Source organism: Hippocampus comes, unplaced genomic scaffold, assembly GCF_001891065.2.
Source record: "Hippocampus comes isolate QL1 unplaced genomic scaffold, H_comes_QL1_v1.1 scaffold7, whole genome shotgun sequence".
Lineage (NCBI taxonomy): Eukaryota > Metazoa > Chordata > Actinopteri > Syngnathiformes > Syngnathidae > Hippocampus > Hippocampus comes.
Genome location: NW_017842060.1, coordinates 5175173 through 5194218, shown reverse-complemented (window position 1 = coordinate 5194218; position 19046 = coordinate 5175173). Strand labels below are relative to the sequence as shown.

The window sequence follows — 19046 nt, the reverse complement described above, 5'->3', positions numbered from 1 at the left end:
TATATATATATATATATATATACATATATAATTAAATACAATGAGTTGTATAATAATTACAAACCTTTTTATTCACATATTATTGGATATTGTTAAGATTCTTTGCCGCATGTGCATTTACATGTACATGCTCACTTGAGATGAATTAAAAAAAAAAAAGAAATAATCTGAAAGCTTTTTAATTTTTAAGGGTACAATTCTTTCTCTCTCTCTCTCTCTCTCACTCTCTGTAATAAACACACACACACACACACACACACACGTTTTTGGTCAACAAGTCGTTCTCTTCCAAGCTTACTTCCTTATTTGCGATGACCATGCAGCCATTGGATGATTCGCGCATGTCGTGTTTCACCAGGAGAACATGTGGTAAGGGGAGACTCTCTCAAGAGGAAATGATGCAAAATTTGAGTCCCATCACTTCTCCTTCGCACACATGCCCTTTTCCAACCCCTCCGGCGCGGTTGTTCTAATGGTGATATCGCTCTCGGAACGGCGTTTGTTCCACTTTTGAAACCACATTCCATGTTGGACAAAATCTTCATGTGTTCATTGTTAAGTTAATTTGCATTTTCTTGATCTTTTAGTAAGACAGCCAAACCCAAGACGGACCTCTTCTCATCACCAAGGGCTGAGGTATATGCGCACTTATTTTATTGTATTTGTTTCGGAATGTTGCTGTGTTTACCATCCCCTACGGCCACCCACGGATTTAACCACGCTAAATCCATACGAGCAAAATTTTGCTCCATACAACCTACGACAGCCAGGTCCACAGCATCACATGTGACCCTGTGGGGGCCGGGGGGCGTTGACGCACACATTCAAACTAAAAATCAATATGCAAACGTGAAAGATTAACAGCATTTGCCTGTGAAGTTGAAAGAGGTTCTGATCATTGTTGCACGATTGGCCCCACCTTTGGATTGAACGCATCAGATGGTTACACACTCCTGCCATCTAGTGGAAGAGCATGTAACTGTTTTGTCACTATATGTGGCTGGCATAGATCATTTATTTGTCTTAATTCATTTGAAGCGGTGAGATGAAATAATTTCCAGATTCACATTTGTAATCTCTCGAGGCACTGTGGTTGGGAATCACTGTTTTGGAGCAGAGTACAAATAAATTCTCTGGGGATTGTTACACGAGTGTTAAAAGGAATAAAAACACATCTCGGTATAATTCAGTGAAGATCTCAACCGCTGCGAACCTCAAGCGCAATTTTAAAAACATTGTTTAGTGAATTTGTGCCGCTCACAATCAAAGGCAGTATTTTGAGGACCTCTTGAATTTGATTTGATAATAGCTCCTGCAGGTATACCTAATGCTATGACCCGTGATTTTTGTGGGCTATACGAAGGTGCCTCAGCGCACGGGCTGACTTCACGTGTTGCTGCAGCTTTTGTTCGACGCGCCCTTGCCAAAACGCTTAACTTCTCTGACACTGCTACCGAGCAGAAATGAATGCATTCAATACCCACCGCCAAAAAAAAAAAATCAACAACAGGAGCAATGCACACTATCAACACACTCCAGCGGTCTTTCATTAGCGAACCGAGCTGAGCCTCTCTAGTTTATTCGCCTCTCGCTCTCACTCTCTCCCTCACTCTCTCTCCCACACAGCAGTGAAAGACTTGGTGTATCCTACCCACAACGCTACCAGCCTACTCAACATTTTATTTTAGATCGTTCTCTCTCTGACAACCGAGTGCCCCCTTGGTGTGCTTCTTGGTGCCTGCGCTCGTCCTGCGTCTCGTGTTCTCGCAATTATGAAAAGCGGTCGCCAAGTGACAATTCTCGTCGGAGAGACCGGGGCGCTAAGTTCCACCCTACTCTGATACACCGATGCAGCAATAACGCAACCGGTCCCTCGATTGAAACTTAATTGGCCCTTATAGACGTGCTGTTAAATGAGCACCATTTTTGAATGACACTTTGCAAATCCCGACTATGAGCACCTCTTGAAATGTAGAAACCACGAAGAGTCAAAGTCTGAGCTTGGAAATCGTGATAGTACACGGCAAAAAATCAGACCCGAGGTGGCCTGGAAGGGGTTATGGTTGGAGAGGGGTGTGAGACCCTGGGACCTCAGGTCTGGGGCACGGAAGACCATTTAGCACAATCAAAAGCCTGAATGATGGATGGAAATAATTGACATGAAATAACTGATCGACCACTCGTGCAGTTTTCCTTATTGTTTTTTTTTCTTTCGTTTTTTTTTTTTTTTTTTTTTTGCTACATTTTTGTTTGACGAAAGGCCGGGAGCTCCAATTAACTCATTCAATCCCAGCCATTTTCACTGGAGCAACCCCCTCAATCCCAGCGTTTTACTGGATTTTGACTGATCTTGCAAGGCCCACAGAATATTTGGTTCTAATGCTATATAAACATGGAGCCTACCAAAATAAAGTTTGGACTCTGTGCTTTCAGCAGAAAAAAAATGTTTCTATCTTTTTCTATTCTTCAGCAATCGGCATTACAAAATGGCTAATTTTCATGAAAATGGCGATTCCTGGGCAAAAAACGGAGAAAAAGAGCTTTTTGTAAAAGCATGTATTCAAGCACGTGAGGCACCACTGCCACCTACTGGTCGCTTTTTTTTTTTTTTTTTACATGATTTACACTGCAAACGGCTTATTCTCATTCACAGATTGCATCAGACCCTCCTCCTCTCTATGACGCAAAAAAAAAAAAAAAAACTTAGACATACAAGTACGTCCTTGGTAGGCGGGGCCTAATTTTAAAAAGACGTACAAATACGTCTTGTGGAATGAAAGAGTTAAGGAGATTCCAGGAAGTTGACGTGTCATTGCAGCATCTGCAGGGGCTTACGGTTGAGTCATTGAAATGCATCAATGTCAGGTTTCTCTTGGCATCTCCTAAAAGCCACCGGCCTGGAACAGCTTGCAAGAACCCTGCGTGGGGCGAGTGATCAATGGTCTCATTGCAGCATGCTCATTGTTTTGTCTTTTTTTTTTTTAAAGCTGACGACCCACGATCAGAAGTCACAAAGTTGTTTCAAGTCTCAGCGTCGTCACTACTTCCTCCTGCCTCGTTTGCGATTGGCTCCTGTGATCGCATCATGTGTTGCTCTTCATTCTCAGCAGCCCCTTCGCTTCTCTCAAAACTTTTAAGCCTCACTCATTCCTCACATCGCTTTCAGTGTGCCAGAAATGGTGAGGATTCTTTTCACTTGACACGGTCGCCAGCTGTAACCATGGAAACATGGCTGGCAGTTCTGAATTGGCCTGCAGGTACAGTAGTTAGGCCCGACAATCCGGCGAGTCAAATCTCCCTCCAGTAGAGTCCTACTGTACAGGCTTCATAAAGTATTCCTCTCGTGGCTTTTCACCGAGGGAATGCCAGCTCCCTCCTCGCTGCCGCTAATCAAGGAGCGAAGGCTTTTTACAAGCTTGTTAGGGCGGGTGGGCGCACGTCTAATTGTGCACGATGATTGCTCCTGTGCCGGGCTCAACCCAGGCGTCATTTCCAGCCGTTCCCTGTACAAGCGAATCGCACCGGCGCAACAATACTGAACTGCTCCATTCTATTGGAACGTCTTGCTAATGTTCCTTGCCTAGTGTTTTTTTTTTTTTTTGCTAACACATCCGTGAATGAACTCCAAACAGATCATAGCAATCCTTCCTCCTATCACGTTGTTATCAGGCGTGTCAGAGCTTACTGATAAGGTGATCATTTGAGTCTTTCTACACTCTTAAGTGGCCTTTGTAAAAGCTGACTTCATCATTTCTCCCGGTCCGATAATCTCTCAGGGAAAAAGTCCGACATAATCGATTTAAGAAATTAAAAAATAATCATAAATTTGACAGATAAAAATTAAAGATGTGTACTTTTTAAATTGTGTATCAGCATTTTCTCACGTAAAAATAATTACAACTAACTTTAAAAAAAAAATCTCAGAAATTTTTTTTGCACCAACATTGTTGTAGTGCAAAAAGTAAGAAAAAAAGATTTAACGACTAAATTTTTTAAATACATTTTACTCGTTTGTCAGCATTTCGACATAAAAAAGAATATTTAGTATTAAAAATGATTTTTTAAAATAAATATGTAACATAAAAAGTCCAACATTTCAGAAATGTAAGTAAAAAGATAATTCCATCTGACCAATTGTGAAAAATTATTTTCAGAAAAAGGTATTTAAAAATGTGTGTGCATTTTTGTAATAGTACATAAAAATGATCATATCAAAATACAATTTTTAAAAAAATTACATTTTTACTTTTACAACAGCATTTTCAACCCAAACAAAACAATGAAAAAAAACCCGAAATAAATATGACTTCTTTTTAAATCCTCCTTATGTGCTTGTCTAACATGCTAAAATTCATTGCATTGAAATAAAATGTAAATAACACTCAGTCTATACTTTTCATTTGCTAAAGTAGCACCTTTCACGCACAAAAATAAAAGAAATAAACCTAAATTGTTCTCCCACAAAAAATATACTTTTCCCCCTCTACTTGGGGCGCAGCATTCACACACTAATTAGTGAGCTCGGCTGTCACCAAACCAAGCAAGTCCAACAATCATCGATTGAGAGTCGACCGAGCATTGAAAGGAGTTTGTGCCGTCAACACCTGCAAATTATAGCCAGAAACGACTCCACACCACAACAAAAGTTCTATGCGGAGTCAGATGTGTTCTTCATTGGAAAAAGTTCAAGGTGCCTTTGACGTATTTTTTGTGCGAGTGTGTTGGTGTCAACACGATCAAATTATTTTGCGTCTGATTGTTCGTACCGATTTCTTATTCTGTTCACACGGGGATTAAAGTCACACGCACACAACACAAAACACGCACACGCACACACTCTCCATCGCATTTCATAACAGTCACATAGTTGAAATGAATCAGACAAAAAGTTGCTCACCACACATCGTCCCGTGAAGTTGATCCCGATCTTCCTCACTCGCTGCGAGCCAAGCGGACAGCAAAGGCAGCAGTGATCTGTCAGCCCCGTACCTCTGTTTAAATTTCACTATTCCTTCCTCCTCCTCCTCCTCCTCCTCCTCCTCTTCTTCTTCTTCACCTCCCTCCTACTGCTCTCGCCGCTCCGTGTTCTTTTTTTGGCCAGCTGAGCTCTGCTGCTGCTGCTGTTGCTGCTGCTGCCGCGCCGCCCAGCTCGTCGTATCACGCGCCCTGACGTGCGGCTCATCTCATCACAGCTTCCTCTGTGCTCGTCTTTTAATATTTGGCCCGATGATGTTCACTTCAAAATGTTGGGTTTGGTTTCCCAACGCACATACTGGGTAGATGTGGATTTTGAACTGATTTTAGCGTGCTTTAAACATATTTATAAAAACTGCCTTTGAAAATATTCCTTAGTGCTTGTGCTCGCCCTCTCAGTGTTGAGAAATGGGAGACGAGTGTATAACATCACTTTGAGGAAACGAAAAGACTCTCGCTAAGAACAGTTCTCGAAATAAGAGCCAAAGTGTGCTTGCTCGAAGATGCGTCTTTGTCACTCCCAGTTGAAGTTGACTATAAATCTGATACATGAATCAACATAGAATCAAATATTGTGTATTTAAGCAACAAAATGTTTTTAATCAAATCATTCATGTGACACACCCACTTACTGCTACATTTACATTATTTTCATGTAATTGTTTTGAATTGTCGTATTTTGTCGGGATGGTCTTATTTTCTATTCGTGCCGTTTTTATGATTGTTTTTCTCGAGTATTTGCTATTTTTTTTTTACTGTTTTTGGGGTATTTTCCATGATCTGAAATGTTCATAATTAAAGGCCTAATATTTTTGTCTAATAATGACTTCACTATATTTTAATAAATCTAATATTTTTATTCAAATATTTTTGTGTCATGTATCTAATATTTTGTATAATTTTAAACATTTTGCAATATTATGTGGTTTTGTTGTTGTTTTGTCTAATACTAACCTATTTGTCTCGTATGACTGGCTGTTATGAGGGTGTGAATTGAAGTCAAGCTTTGCAAAAAGGCCATAAATCGCACACACACGTGCGCGCGCACACACAAAGTGTGTGTGTCAATCCTTCAATGCTTGCTGAGCTGTGCTCTTTGACCTGTGGAGCCCTCTGTCTTTAAATGTTCCACTGTATGACACAAGACCCTTTTTCTCTTTGCGTCACTGACACTCTTGACCTCGGCAGATGAAGCAAGACCACATTTGACTCAAAACTGTTTCTCTTCTTGCCGCCAGGCCATTTTTGACTTTTGTGGCAGCAGCAAGGCAGAGTTGAACCTGAAGAGAGGAGACTTGATCTTCCTGCTGCATCGAGTCAACGCAGAATGGCTGGAGGTATTCTAAAACGCGTTACAAGGACATGAGGAGGTGGTGGGGTTAGGTGGACGGATTGTTGGGGGGGTGGGGGGGGGTCCTTTCCGACCTGTCTGGTCTGCTGTAAAGGAAGGCGGTCTTTTGTGACGTCAAAATAAGCACCAATAGGCTACAAACATTGTCCACTGTACTCTAGTTTATATATGAGCTCTGATTTGCTTCTGTTGAATCCCAAAAGAACTTTATGTGGCAGTTAAATGCGTTTGCCCACCCTTGGCAAAGGCCTGCACCCATTTTCACCCTGAAATGCAGAAATAAGGAAAAAAGACGAGCAGAGTTGTATCATTAGCCATCATGTGGCATGACTCCTTCTTGTGACTGGCTTCAGCGGTTCTTCAACTAACCATTGCAATTTGTCTTCAAGTTTGATCAGTAACATTGCACAGGCTTAATTCCTCTAATTGCAACCACTCCCCGCCTGTACACACGGCAAATGAACCGCGCGGCAACTTTGTGCGTGCGGCAGACCCAAAAGGAGCTATGACCGGTTAGTAGATCAGCTTCCGTGTGCGTTTGCGTGAGCACTCAAGTATGCACCCTTTTTTGCAGCGCAAAACTTTAGTCAATCAGACCCTGATTAGCTACTAGTAAATCAAGTTCAATTCAGAAAAGGGAAAAATATGAAGTGACGCTTTGATGGATGCGCTCTCTGAAATGCTGCAATGCTAACATCATGCTAAAATATTGTGGAGCTAACCCCTCATTATTTTGCGTTACAAATGAATCAAAGAAGTAGTGTGTCGTGTGCAGGCACCAGGAAAAGCTGCTCATACGATGAAGTAACCGGAGGTGGGTGCGATGGAGGGACCGCAGTGAGGGGGAGACAAAGCGAACGTGGAGGATGCACTCATCTCCGTCTTATTTTTACCTTCTGGCTGCTCTGCACACACGTCCAATAATGCTAATGGGGAACATGCAATAATCTGTTTATTGTCCTGCGGCACTGCTTCAGCGCCATCTCAAAATATATTTCCAAAACCGAACGCGGCGGTTGTGTGCGGACAAGCGTGACCGTTTTGAAGCAGGGTTGAGTCGTAAATGGCAAAGGTTTGGTAAAGTAGCCAAAAGTTGGACTCGAGAGGATCGTTATTTGAGAGTAACTTGACTCAAGTGAAATAAAAAGTCTTCCAAATTATTAGTCGGGGTGGGGGGTTATCGCAACATGAAGTTTGCCGCCATATTTAAGTCACCGGCGGTTATCACCAGCTCATTCTGGATTTATGTGTACCCAAAAACAAAATTGCACGGATCGTCCTTTTCCACATAGCGACGTCTGTGTCAGATGTGAGTCGGCCACATTTAAAGGGAATGAGAAATGTGCGCTTTCGAGTTTTTCACCATTCAATATTCATGGCGGTTGACTTATTTTTCTCACTTGCTAAGACTGTGCAAATGTGACTTCAAACAATGGCTGTACAGCGAAAAAAGTTGTCGTTTTCCTGGAATTTTTTTTTTCTATTTCCGTTATTTCCAATGGGAAACTTGTTTCCATTTTCGTTCAATTTGGAGGTCAAGGAATGTCTTGAAAAGTGATAATTGGTTTATTTACTTTTATTTAATTATTTCCGACTACTTTACGTTTCCCATTAGAGACACACACACACACACACACACACACACACACACACACACATGCACGCACACGCACGCACACGAAGGTGTACTCACAAAGGCTTACATGCTAATTGTCATGTATCCTGCGCGAGCTAATTAGTCAGACTTCCACGAGTGCGAATCCCTCACACTTTTCTGTGATTGTTATTACCCCCCACAGGGCACGGTCAACAACCAAACGGGTATTTTTCCACAATCCTTTGTGAAAGTCATCAAGCCCCTCCCGGAGAGTGAATCAGAGGGCGAAGGAGAAGGCCACACCTACAGCTGCCTGCGATGCTACCTGCTCACCCCCTCTGGAATCCAAGCCAGGTATATTTCTATGTTTATCTTTGTTCAGGCTTATACTGTGCATTCTGAATACTTGGCTACTTAAAAATGGCCGAGTTGTCCTCAGGATGTACTGTAAATGTGATATGTGTGTGTGTGTATATGCATGCACTTGCAGAGACGTGTGCGTTCAAGAGGATCTCAACATCCAGCCAACACACAAGGAGCTGATGTCTCGTATGAGGTAGTTGTCGTTCTTCACACTTGTCCCTCTTTTAGAAGGGACACTGAAATAATAAAACATGAGTTCCATTAGCGGTGTCGTCTGGGGGCTGCAAGTAGACTTGGAGTAAGACCATCTCGGAGTAGGTCGAAGTTGTGGCGCAGGTTGTCCAACGGGGTTTTGGTGGTTCCCATATCAAAGGTGCTGTACTTTCATCACGGAAAATATAGTTTCTTTTTTTTTTAACACGAATCAAGTTACCAAATGTGGTTCCTTCTATTTTAAAACGACTTTCATGAAATAAAATCATCCATTTATAATCCATTTAAATAGGGCTGAACAATTGATTGAATGCGCAATAGACATTGCAATTCGGTAGAATGCAATTTTCAGTCAAATTCAAAAATCCAATTTCAATTTATTACATTTATTACTCGTGTTTACGCCACACTTGTTTTTGGTTTTTTTTTTTTTTTTTTTTTTCCGAATTTTGTAAAGTTGTCATCGTGAACACGAAAAAGACTGCAAGTCAAAGTGTCTCTAATTGAAGCAGGGACAGAAACTGTCTTTCACCTGAGTTTATATTTCCTTTATTTTAGCATCAGCCTAAAATCAAGGCAAAAACCAAATCTCAGTTCGATCATTTTTCCAAATCTATCAGCCCTACTTTGAAGTCTGTACATCCATCGATCCATTTTCCGAAGCGCTTGTATCCTCCCTAAATTTAAATAAACACACATTGCAACAGCTGCAAGAGGCTTGAAATAATCAAGAAAATATTTCTTGAAGCCCCTTCATTCTCCACAGTGCCGCCACGCCACAGTCACACTCACACTCACCTTGAGCTTCTCAATGGGTGCCTGCCAATCACGGGGTGCCCATCAAATGAGCTCTCGAGGGACCTTCTCCACCCGCAAGCCCCTCCGTGCCCTCATCACGGAGCAGCGTAGCAACATGCCCGCACGCAATGTGCTTATTACAGCGCCGTATCTGCTCGTTAGCTGCTCGGCCGCGCTAACGTGATTAGCCCGAGCCTGTTCCCTAATCACTTCATTTCTACTCTCCTCTCTTGTGTTCGCGCCCCGGGTCCCACTATTTTGACTGACGCTGCAATGTTTTTTTTTTTTTTTTTTTTTTTGCACTTTAAAATGCATAGGTGGCAGATGAAGTCTATTTAACCCTTTCAGGCACAGCGGTTACTACAGTGGACAGCTTCTCATGTTATCAGGTTACAGGGTGTATGAAAGGGTTCAGCACTTTAAAGTAAGACAGAGAGAGTGAAGATGGGTGAATGCAATTACAAGTTGTTGAAATGCTGCAAAACGACGTGATTGTTTCGTTTGCTGATACAAATGAACATACGGTAGGTTGTAGCATGGATACAATATTTGCATTTTTAATAGCACCCATCAGAGGTTAGCCACGACATTCCCACCATCAACTGCAGGCACAATATAAAACGATATAAATTTAGAATGTCTTTCAGTTATTGGAAATGAACTTTTTTCTTCACAAAAACGTGTTTAACGATGATAGTGAGTTTGAATTTTGAAATGTAGTTGATAATCCCATGAAGTAAATTCAATGATACAGTCCCTATCCCCACCCCACCCCCATCCCTTTATCCTCACGAGGGCCGCGGGCGTGCTGAAGCCTATCCCCGCTGAGTTGTCTTTTTTTTTTTTTTTTAATGATTTAAAAAATTCCCATCTCAAAGCTACTCCAGAAACAAAAATAATCATCACCACTCAAATGTGGGGAACGGATATTTAATATAATTCCGATATATTTACAATAGTGTGTTAAACTCAAAAGGACGTTATGGAAAAAAAAACGAAAAAAAAACTAACGGTACCTTCTCCTCATAAAAAATGTATCTCCAGGCTAAAAATAAAAAGAACGATGAAAGTAATGTCTTACCAAGCATCATTAATCCAACGCGAGATCGGTTCATTGTTTTCATCTCCATGGCAACCGCTGCATTGAAGCGTGTGCGCTCACGCGCGTGCGTGTGTGTCTTTATCAGGGATGTGTTCACGGTGGATGACATCGCGTTGAACTACCGCGACGGCGAGGGCGACCTCATCCGTGTGCTGGATGACGAGGACGTGCTGCTGATGATCAAGGAGTGCCGAGGTCAGGCAGCGGGGGCGGTCCAGAGGCCTGTCAATCAGTTTCCGTGGGAACTGCTCGTGACCATGGCCTCTGACCTCTCCGTTTACAATGTGGAGGCGTGACACCATTCTTACGTTAGTATAGTAAACCATATTCACTCGTATATTTGATTGTTTCAGGTTTGCTCGCCAATACACACACACACACACACACACACACATATATATATATATATATATTTTTTTTTTGGACCGGGGAATGCAGGCAATTTGCAGTAACACTTTTATACATAGCGGTCACATCAGTGGGCAGCTATTCAAAAACTTGAGTAGTGATGTCACAGAAGCGTATCAGTTACAACTGTGGATGTGCTAGTGTGTCATGAAGCGCACTACAGTGAACAGCTATCGAGAAATAATCTCTTGCGACTGCGAAGCAATCACACTGAGGGATGTTCGATACCACTTTTTTATCAAACCGATTCCAGTATGAGTACTCACGATACCGATACCAAGAAACCAATACCACTCGTCTTGTCAACCATCCATGCTATTTACTTCCTGATAGCAGAATGGCCACAAGAGGGCACCATGACTCTCCGTGACTAGTATCGGCAGCCTTCGTGAGCCTCGATACTGTCATGACTGATGCACAACTTTGACATCCACGACTCAGGAGGAAACACATTTTGAAAAGCTTTCCACTTGGGCTGTACGATTTAGAGAAATTTTCTGTGGGCCATTTTTTCCTGAATATCGCGATGGCGATTTAATGTGCTGTTATATTTTCCAAGGGTTTCTTCCCATTTATTTTTTAACACATCTCATTTTTATCCAAACAAGGAAAAATAATTCTGTTTTACAATAATAACAATCACTTTGACTTGCAGTCTTTTAAGCATTCACTATGACAACTTCACAAAATTCTACCAAACAAGTATGGCGTAAACTTAAATCAGTAAGTCTTCAGCATGATGTGAAAAATTGATGTGAAAAAAATCACAGGCTGGAGTTTGTTTTTTTTTTTTTTTCGTCGCCTTTGTGCATTTCAATGTAACGGGGTTTCAGTTTGAGCCCCGGGGCTATGCTCATTTTTTGCAAATTGATGAAGTTCTACTCACAAAAAAAAAAAAAAAAGTTGACTGTGAAAAAAAGTATTGCTTTTGTCAATATTTTCAGCAACCAGAAGTGTTAGTTGCTCGGCTCGTTGATCTCAAAGTCACCTTCATGACTGTAGCTCACCTGTTGCCAAAAGTGAAAAATTCAAACTCATTGCAAATAAACAATTCATGCAAAAAAAATAAATAAATAAATCTTTCCAGAAGTGATCCCACAACATTGCCACATCTGAGCTGTAACAGAAGTCCCGAATTTATCAGGGAATTTTTACACAGAACCCAGGAAGCACAATATTGCCGCCCACAGCGCCCTGTTTGATGCCATTTCTACAGAACAACAACAAAGAAAATCTTTTTGAGACACTGCAAAAGGGATTGATTTCATGCCCTTTTTCTCCAGGGCAGTTCTTCTCAGCTATTTTCTGTTTAAAAGGAAGAAGAAAACATTTTGCGCCCCCCCCCCCCAACTTTCCGCCACAACTACAAATTGTACCATTTGTCTCCAAACTTTTTATAAGTACACCTCTACATAACATTGCATCCTTATGAACATTAACGAAAAAAGAAAAAAAAGAAAGATCAAATTCAGTCTTTCACAGAAAAGATTTGAAGGACATAAATTTATCAGCGTTTTTTTTTTAATGAGAGCAACACTGCCACCTACTGTAGCGGATGTGCACTTATACTTTTTTTTTTTTTTTTTTTACTGCAAAAAAAAAAAATCCCTGGGTCACACACATCCACCCTGGCATTCCATTCCCCCCACCACCACGACCACCAGGGGCCCGCCATACTACTGAGAAGGACTGCTGTAGGGTCAAGAACACAGTATGATCTGCAAAAAATTATCAACGAGCCAAGGTTCAAATTCTGTGTATCTCTCTTTCTTTCTTTCAGTGATATTTATGCAAAACAGCCGCCTTGAAAAAGGTGTAAAAATGTTTGCTTTGACAGGTGGTGTTAAACGACATGCTGGGACTCACACAGCAGTAGTATAAATTCATAAAAGAATGCAATTTCTGTCGAAAAAATATATAAAATATTTCTGGACTGGGAAATTTTATTGTGGATATTTGGGAATTTGGGAATGTACTAAGTCATTCCCAAATATCCGTCATGTTTTCCTATTCAGGCTAGTTTCATGCCGATAGTTTTCTCACTAATACCTCAAAAGTTCACAAAGACCCGAAACAAGGTCCCTGGGTGCATGGAGGCGTAAATGGAAGCTTTGTCGCGTGTTAATGGTTTTCAGATGTGTGTGTGTGTGTGTGTGTGTGTGTGTGTGTGTGTGTGTGTGTGTGTGTGTGTGTGTGCGTGTGTGTGTGTGTGTGTGTGTGTGTCCACACGTGGATGCGCTGTTGTTTACCGTCGCTACGATTAATGCGAAAAGGAGTGAAAATTGCGTCCACGTTTATGAAGCGTGAACACATTGGCAGGCCGCGCGGCAACAAGAAGGACTTTGCACGACTGGGCCTCGTGTTCACACGGAGGGGGAAGTGGGAGAAAGCAGTCATAAACACCATGTTGGCATGTTGCTTCTGTACTGTATATTTGTCATGATGAGATCAAAATTCAGTCTCGAAAATTATAATGCACATTTTTGAAAGGCATTCATATCAATGTTTTGTTGTTGTTTTTTTTTTTAATTTTTGAAGTTTGCAATGGGCTGCAACTGCACACTTACCCCCCTTTCCTATGGTGTCCCCCAGAGTTCGATGCTTGGTCCTCTCCTTTTCACCCTCTGCATTGTCCCACTCAGTAACCTCAAAATCTACACAATCTAAGCTGATGACAACCGGTTCTATATTGCCCGTAACACTTTAAATATCCATCGTTACAGTGCTTATTGTTTGTTAGGCTACATCAAATGAAGTTGAGTACTTTGAAAAGCACCACACCGTACCAATAAAATGTTAGCTAAGTGACCGATGTGTTTTTTTTTTTTTTTTTTTTGTTAGTGTCATTTTCAGACGTCACTGCATCAACTGTACATTAGCATTTGTGACACAATGTCACTTTCACACTTGTCTGTCATCTCTCCTTCTTAATGACTGTGTGAGCTTTGCCCTTTGGGGTAATGAAGCTGCTAATGAATGTCATAAGGGCCCAAGTCATGCATACTTGTGACCTGCCAAGTACCGGTACTTATTTACCTTCAACCACCTGTGAAATGTGTCTCCATTGCACAAATAGCTTCGTGGGAAAATAATTAGTCCATTTCACATGTTACGTTCACGATTTGTTGTTGAAATGATTCAGATTCAGTGAAAGTGTCTTAAGCATTGAAAAAAAATAAGTTGCTGAATTCCCGATATTTAAATTGACATGTCTTGACCAGGTGGCCCGGTAATTTCCATTATCAGCTATTTACATTCATTATGTAGCTTGAAGTGCATGAGGAATTGCTAACATTTTATAATACAGTAGACTGCCATATATACACATGCGATTTCACCACACACACACACACACACACACACACATACACACACACACACACACACACACACACACACACACACACAGTCAATTCCATGACTAAATGATGCCAAAGCTGTGACTAAATACTTTTTATGAAAGTATTGCAGTAATCGATCCAACGAAATGTGTTGGAGTGATACACCTTGGTGGACAGACACTTGTTGGAAGTTACGGGCGTCTTCGTCTCATGTGACTGCACAAGTACACTTTAGTGTGCATTTTTTTTCGAAAATCAAACCATCCATAAGCCATTTTAAAGCGCAACAGACGAGTTTAAAATTCTTTTGAAACTATTTTGTGCATTTCTGTTTCACCGTATGGTCAAGTGTTGTTTAGTGAGGACACCTGCAGGGACGCTGTTTCGCTACCCCCACCTCCCCCTCCCCTCTCTGACTTCTGTATAAGTCGCGAAGCTGCCTAAAAACTCAATTCATCACGTGCCTGGATGAATCTCTTCTGTCTTCACATCCTCCTCTTTTCCTCCCTGGCCCTTCTTTAACCTTGCCGCCTTCTCCCTCCCACTTTTCTCTGGCTCTTTTGGCAGCGCTCGCCGAATAAAATTCCGCCCTCGCTCTCTGAGAATCAGACTAAACGTGTGCTACCAGCACGCCTTTAAGTGGCGCCACTGCAGATCGCATTCTCTCCCCAAATCGCATTACGGCCGCATTCAAAATGGCTTCTGGACGCAAAAGGGGATTACACTCAGGCATTGTGAGAAAGGTCAATCCCACCATAAATTTAAATGACGCAGTTTATGAGTACAACTTTCAACCTTTTTCATAAGGAGCGCAATAAACATTTGCAGCCCCGTGAAGTCAATATTAACCTATAAGAAGTATTGATCGTTTATTATTAAGGACTTCAGAAGGTTTCCGCAAGACGTTTTCGCCTAATGTAGATTTACTGGGGATTTTTCTGTCCATAAATTCCCACATTAAATTTATTATTTTGAAAATGAAAAAGAAGTTTAAAAAATTGCCTAAAATAAGAACCTATACAAACATTTCAAGGGGAAAAAAAAGAATAAAATTCACACTGTCGTGTGTCGTGTGGAAAAATAAAGTTATACATATATATATATATATATTGCATAAATAAAAAAAAACATACGAAGAAAATCATTAAAAAGTCAAATACTTAAAATAATTTTTCCTGGTCGTCAATCCCCATTGTTGACCTGCTCTGTACTTTTGCATATTGAACAAAGGAGGGCGCTGTTGAACCACTCTTCAAATTATCCTCAGTTTGACTGTCCAGATATTGAATACTGTACTTAACTTATTTTCATGTGTAACGGTCAAGTAGTGTTTTGAAGTAATAGGTCATACATATATTAGATTATTGGTGGTAATGTGCGTATATAATATCTCTGTTGACTGAATCAGAGTTGGCTCCCCCACAAAACATTCTCGTGAATGTCATCAGCATCCGGACTATTCTCACCACTTAGAGCATCCTATACTCTCTCAACCAGATATCAGGACAAGTGACCTTTTTTTTTCGATTCACGTCCTATCGATGTGTACCTAATGAATTGGCCAGAGATGGTACGGAGCATCGGGTTCAGCGTACAGATGTTGGTTGTGAGTTCAAATCAAAGAACAAGGGGTCATGCAATCCAAGAGAGAAGAAATAGAACAGCATGACAGGCAGGTCTATTTTAGTTGGATAAAGTACAGAACCATTACGGTTCTTGCTGAGATGTCAAGAACACACTCACACACGCGATGACGGTCAGTTCTGAAGATGTGGAGGAGGCACAGACCGCCGGCAGTCTGTCGTCTCCTGCTTGGCCTGAGACGTCCGTGTGAGGATACACACAGCACTGTGTGTGTGTGTGTGTGTGTGTGTGTGTGTGTGTGTGTGTGTGTGTGTGTGTCTTCGTCCGAATCGGCAGTAGATCCCTTGGACTAAAGGAGATTCAAAGTCCTAAAAATGAGTTTGTGGGGATTACTGTAAAGTGGACAAATACTTTATTGTTTTGGTTTTTTTTTCTCTGTGTGTGCTGAGATTAGAGTGACTCAATTGTGTAGTTTGGAGTGAGGATTTACACGAAAAGAGCTTAGCGCTGAAAGACACGTAAGTGATTGACGCGGTGTCTTTTCTCTGCCTGAGTGATCTGCTCGAAGGGCGGAAAGTCGACTGTGTGAGCCTTTATGAAACCAGTTTTGTTTTTGCATTCTCTTCATGATTCGAGATGTTTGTCATATGTAACATTATAAAAATAAGGCTGAGCAATGAAAGTCTCCCTCCCGCTATACAATAATATGAAAGATTAAAAAAAAAAAAAAAACAATTTTAAATGGAAAATCAAGTCGCAAATTTTCTTTCGAATAATGTATTCCATGCACTCTCATTCGTGTAAACACGGTTTTCTGATCAATATTTTTGTGGACTATGAATTCAGCCGAAAAATTCGCCTGATTTAATCCATCTCAGGGAATGGCCATTTTGCCTTGGACTGCCACTTTGCTGTCGACTGAGAATGACGTCACCGTGCCGAAGGGCTCAGCTTGCGGATGTCATGTGACCAAACCCCGAAAACAAATGAGGTGTGACAATCGTTTAACTGCAAATGCCAGTCACGTGCGGCCCGCAACCACAGTCTGAGAGGCCCTTTGATTAATTGAATTTTAACCCGCCCCTCCCAAAAAATTATTGAAAAAACATTTTTAACCCCTAAAAATTAACCCCAAGAGTACATTTTGTCCGTACAGTATTTAAAATAGCATCCTTGTCATACATCGGGTCCGGAAGTGCGTGATGCTTTGCGTCACCCACCCCCCTACCTCAGTAGAACTGATGAAAAATTATGTCCGCCTGCTGCATGTAAGTTACACACCACTCTTCGAGTTCGTGCAAAAAGAGAAATACGTCTATAAGATGCAGGCAAGTCTTACAGGTTGTAGATATTGCACAGTGTAAACTGACAGAATGTGTTGTCATTTGTTCAGGTATCGGTCATCTTTGATGATTTGATTGTTTTGATACCATCCATTCGTTTTCTGACCCGCTTTATCCTCACAAGGATAGTTGTCTTCGGGCACTAGGCAGGGGGCACCCTGAACCGGTTGCCAGCCAATCGCAGGGCACACAGAGACGAACAACCATCCGCACTCACATTCACACCTAGGGACAATTTGGAGTGTTTAATCAGCCTGCCATGCATGTTTTTGGAATGTGGGAGGAAACCGGAGTACCCGGAGAAAACCCACGCAGGCCCGGGGAGAACATGCAAACTCCACACAGGAAGGCCGGAGCTGGGATTGAACCTGGTACCTCTGCACTGTGAGGTCGACACGCTAACCACTGGTACACTGGGCCGCCCCCGATACCATCCACTGTTATTCAATACAGGTACTCCAAACAAAAAAAAGGTGGGTTTTTTGAGGGTGGGGGGGGGGGTAACATGTCAGACATGGGTGTGTTGCATGTGTTGGGGGAAAGAATAGACTATTGTTATGCAGAGGTCACACACACACGCACACGCACACACTCACTCGGTATTGATAAAGCGTCCAAAAGTAGAAAGTGGGACAAGGCACTTGTGAGATGTTGAAATTATCTGCCTGTCATTGTTCCCATCTGCCGAGCGTCTTCGGTCTCCACCCTCGTGTGACCTTGACACCCGTCCGATGCTCAAGCGTGCGCGGCGTCCCCTCCCATTCACGTTGCGCATCCATCATTTTTCCTTATCGCGCTTCCGTTTTTTTGTTCCATCTTTGTCTGTCTTTGTCTCCCGGCAGCCGTTTTGCGTCCCCCTCCCACTCCGTCCCAAAAGCATTCTTTTGCTCGGAACGCGACGTTGTGAATGTTATCTCGCTCGCTGCTTCCTCCTCGAAGGCCTTCTGCTGCATTGGCATCGGAAAGGAATGAACGCCTTTGAACCTCAGCCACTTTGTTTCTCGGTGGAGCGTAATCGCGGCGTTGACTGTGCGCTCTTCTGCCGCACCTGATGGGCCTGATGTGATATTGTACCGACCCACTTCCTTTGCTGTTTTTGATTAGTTGAGTATTACAGTGTGCCTTTGCCAGATCACGCTTTGCTTCATGCAAATTCTCCTATTTGTGGATTTCTTCACTTTGGAATCTCTTCTGTTATTAACTGAAAACCTGTTTTGTGCAGTTTTTTTTGCATCTAGAAACCTTTTGAAGGGAGTGTCAATTACACACGGATTTTTGCTATTTGCGGCTGGATTTGGTTCCAAATCCCTACGAATACCTGTTGTGTGCTGCCTTAGTGCGATTCATGATGCAGTGTACTCTTGCTTTTTGTGAGGGTTAAGGACCCAGCAAAAAAAAAAAAAAAAAGTCAACTTAAAAATTGGCCCCAAACTGCTCCTAAACCACTTCAAAATCATTTCTAAATAACTTATGGTTAAAAATAGCTTTTATATTATTTCTATCCATCCATCCCTCGTCTTCTGCTTATCCAGGGTAAGGTCACGTGGGGCAGCAGCTCTAGCAGAGAAGTCCAGATTTCCTGCTCCCCAGCCACTTCAAACTGCTTATCCAGGGCGGGGGGGAAGAGTTTTTCCATTGTGTCCCAGGTCATCCTCGGGCCTTCTCCCGCACCTCCGCACTAAGGAGGTATATCCAGAATATCATCTGAACCAGATGCCCAAGCCACTTCATAGTTCCTCTGACACCAAGTGGAGGGAACTCATTTCAACAGTTTGAAATCCGCGTTCTTGTTTTTCGAACTCGACTTAACGCTCGTAACCTCAGAAGATGTTGAGAACATAGATCGGCCGATGAAGTCAAGTGACTCCTACTATTTGAACTCTTTTGCTAACCAAAAGAGCAGCACCTGGCAAAGCATAAATTCGTCTCTTCGTTGAAATAAATGTAGAGCCCGACAAAGGTGACCTCGCAT

At 42.0% G+C, this 19046-nt stretch overlaps 2 protein-coding genes across 2 annotated transcripts in view; one reads left to right on the top strand and one right to left on the bottom strand.

Moving 5' to 3' along the window:
- Nucleotides 1-5005, bottom strand: part of pvalb7 (parvalbumin 7) — a 15775-nt gene extending 10770 nt beyond the window's left edge. The window contains exon 1 of the mRNA XM_019861998.1: nucleotides 4898-5005. Within this exon, the coding sequence (XP_019717557.1) occupies nucleotides 4898-4904 (7 nt within the window). The 5' untranslated portion in view covers nucleotides 4905-5005. The remainder of the gene's footprint in view (nucleotides 1-4897) is intronic.
- The window catches only part of ncf4 (neutrophil cytosolic factor 4), a 16981-nt gene extending 6244 nt beyond the window's left edge, over nucleotides 1-10737 (top strand). The window contains exons 6-10 of the mRNA XM_019861997.1: nucleotides 588-636; nucleotides 6213-6311; nucleotides 8125-8276; nucleotides 8413-8478; nucleotides 10484-10737. Of these exons, the coding sequence (XP_019717556.1) occupies nucleotides 588-636; nucleotides 6213-6311; nucleotides 8125-8276; nucleotides 8413-8478; nucleotides 10484-10694 (577 nt within the window). The 3' untranslated portion in view covers nucleotides 10695-10737. The remainder of the gene's footprint in view (nucleotides 1-587; nucleotides 637-6212; nucleotides 6312-8124; nucleotides 8277-8412; nucleotides 8479-10483) is intronic.
- Nucleotides 10738-19046: the final 8309 nt, after the last annotated feature.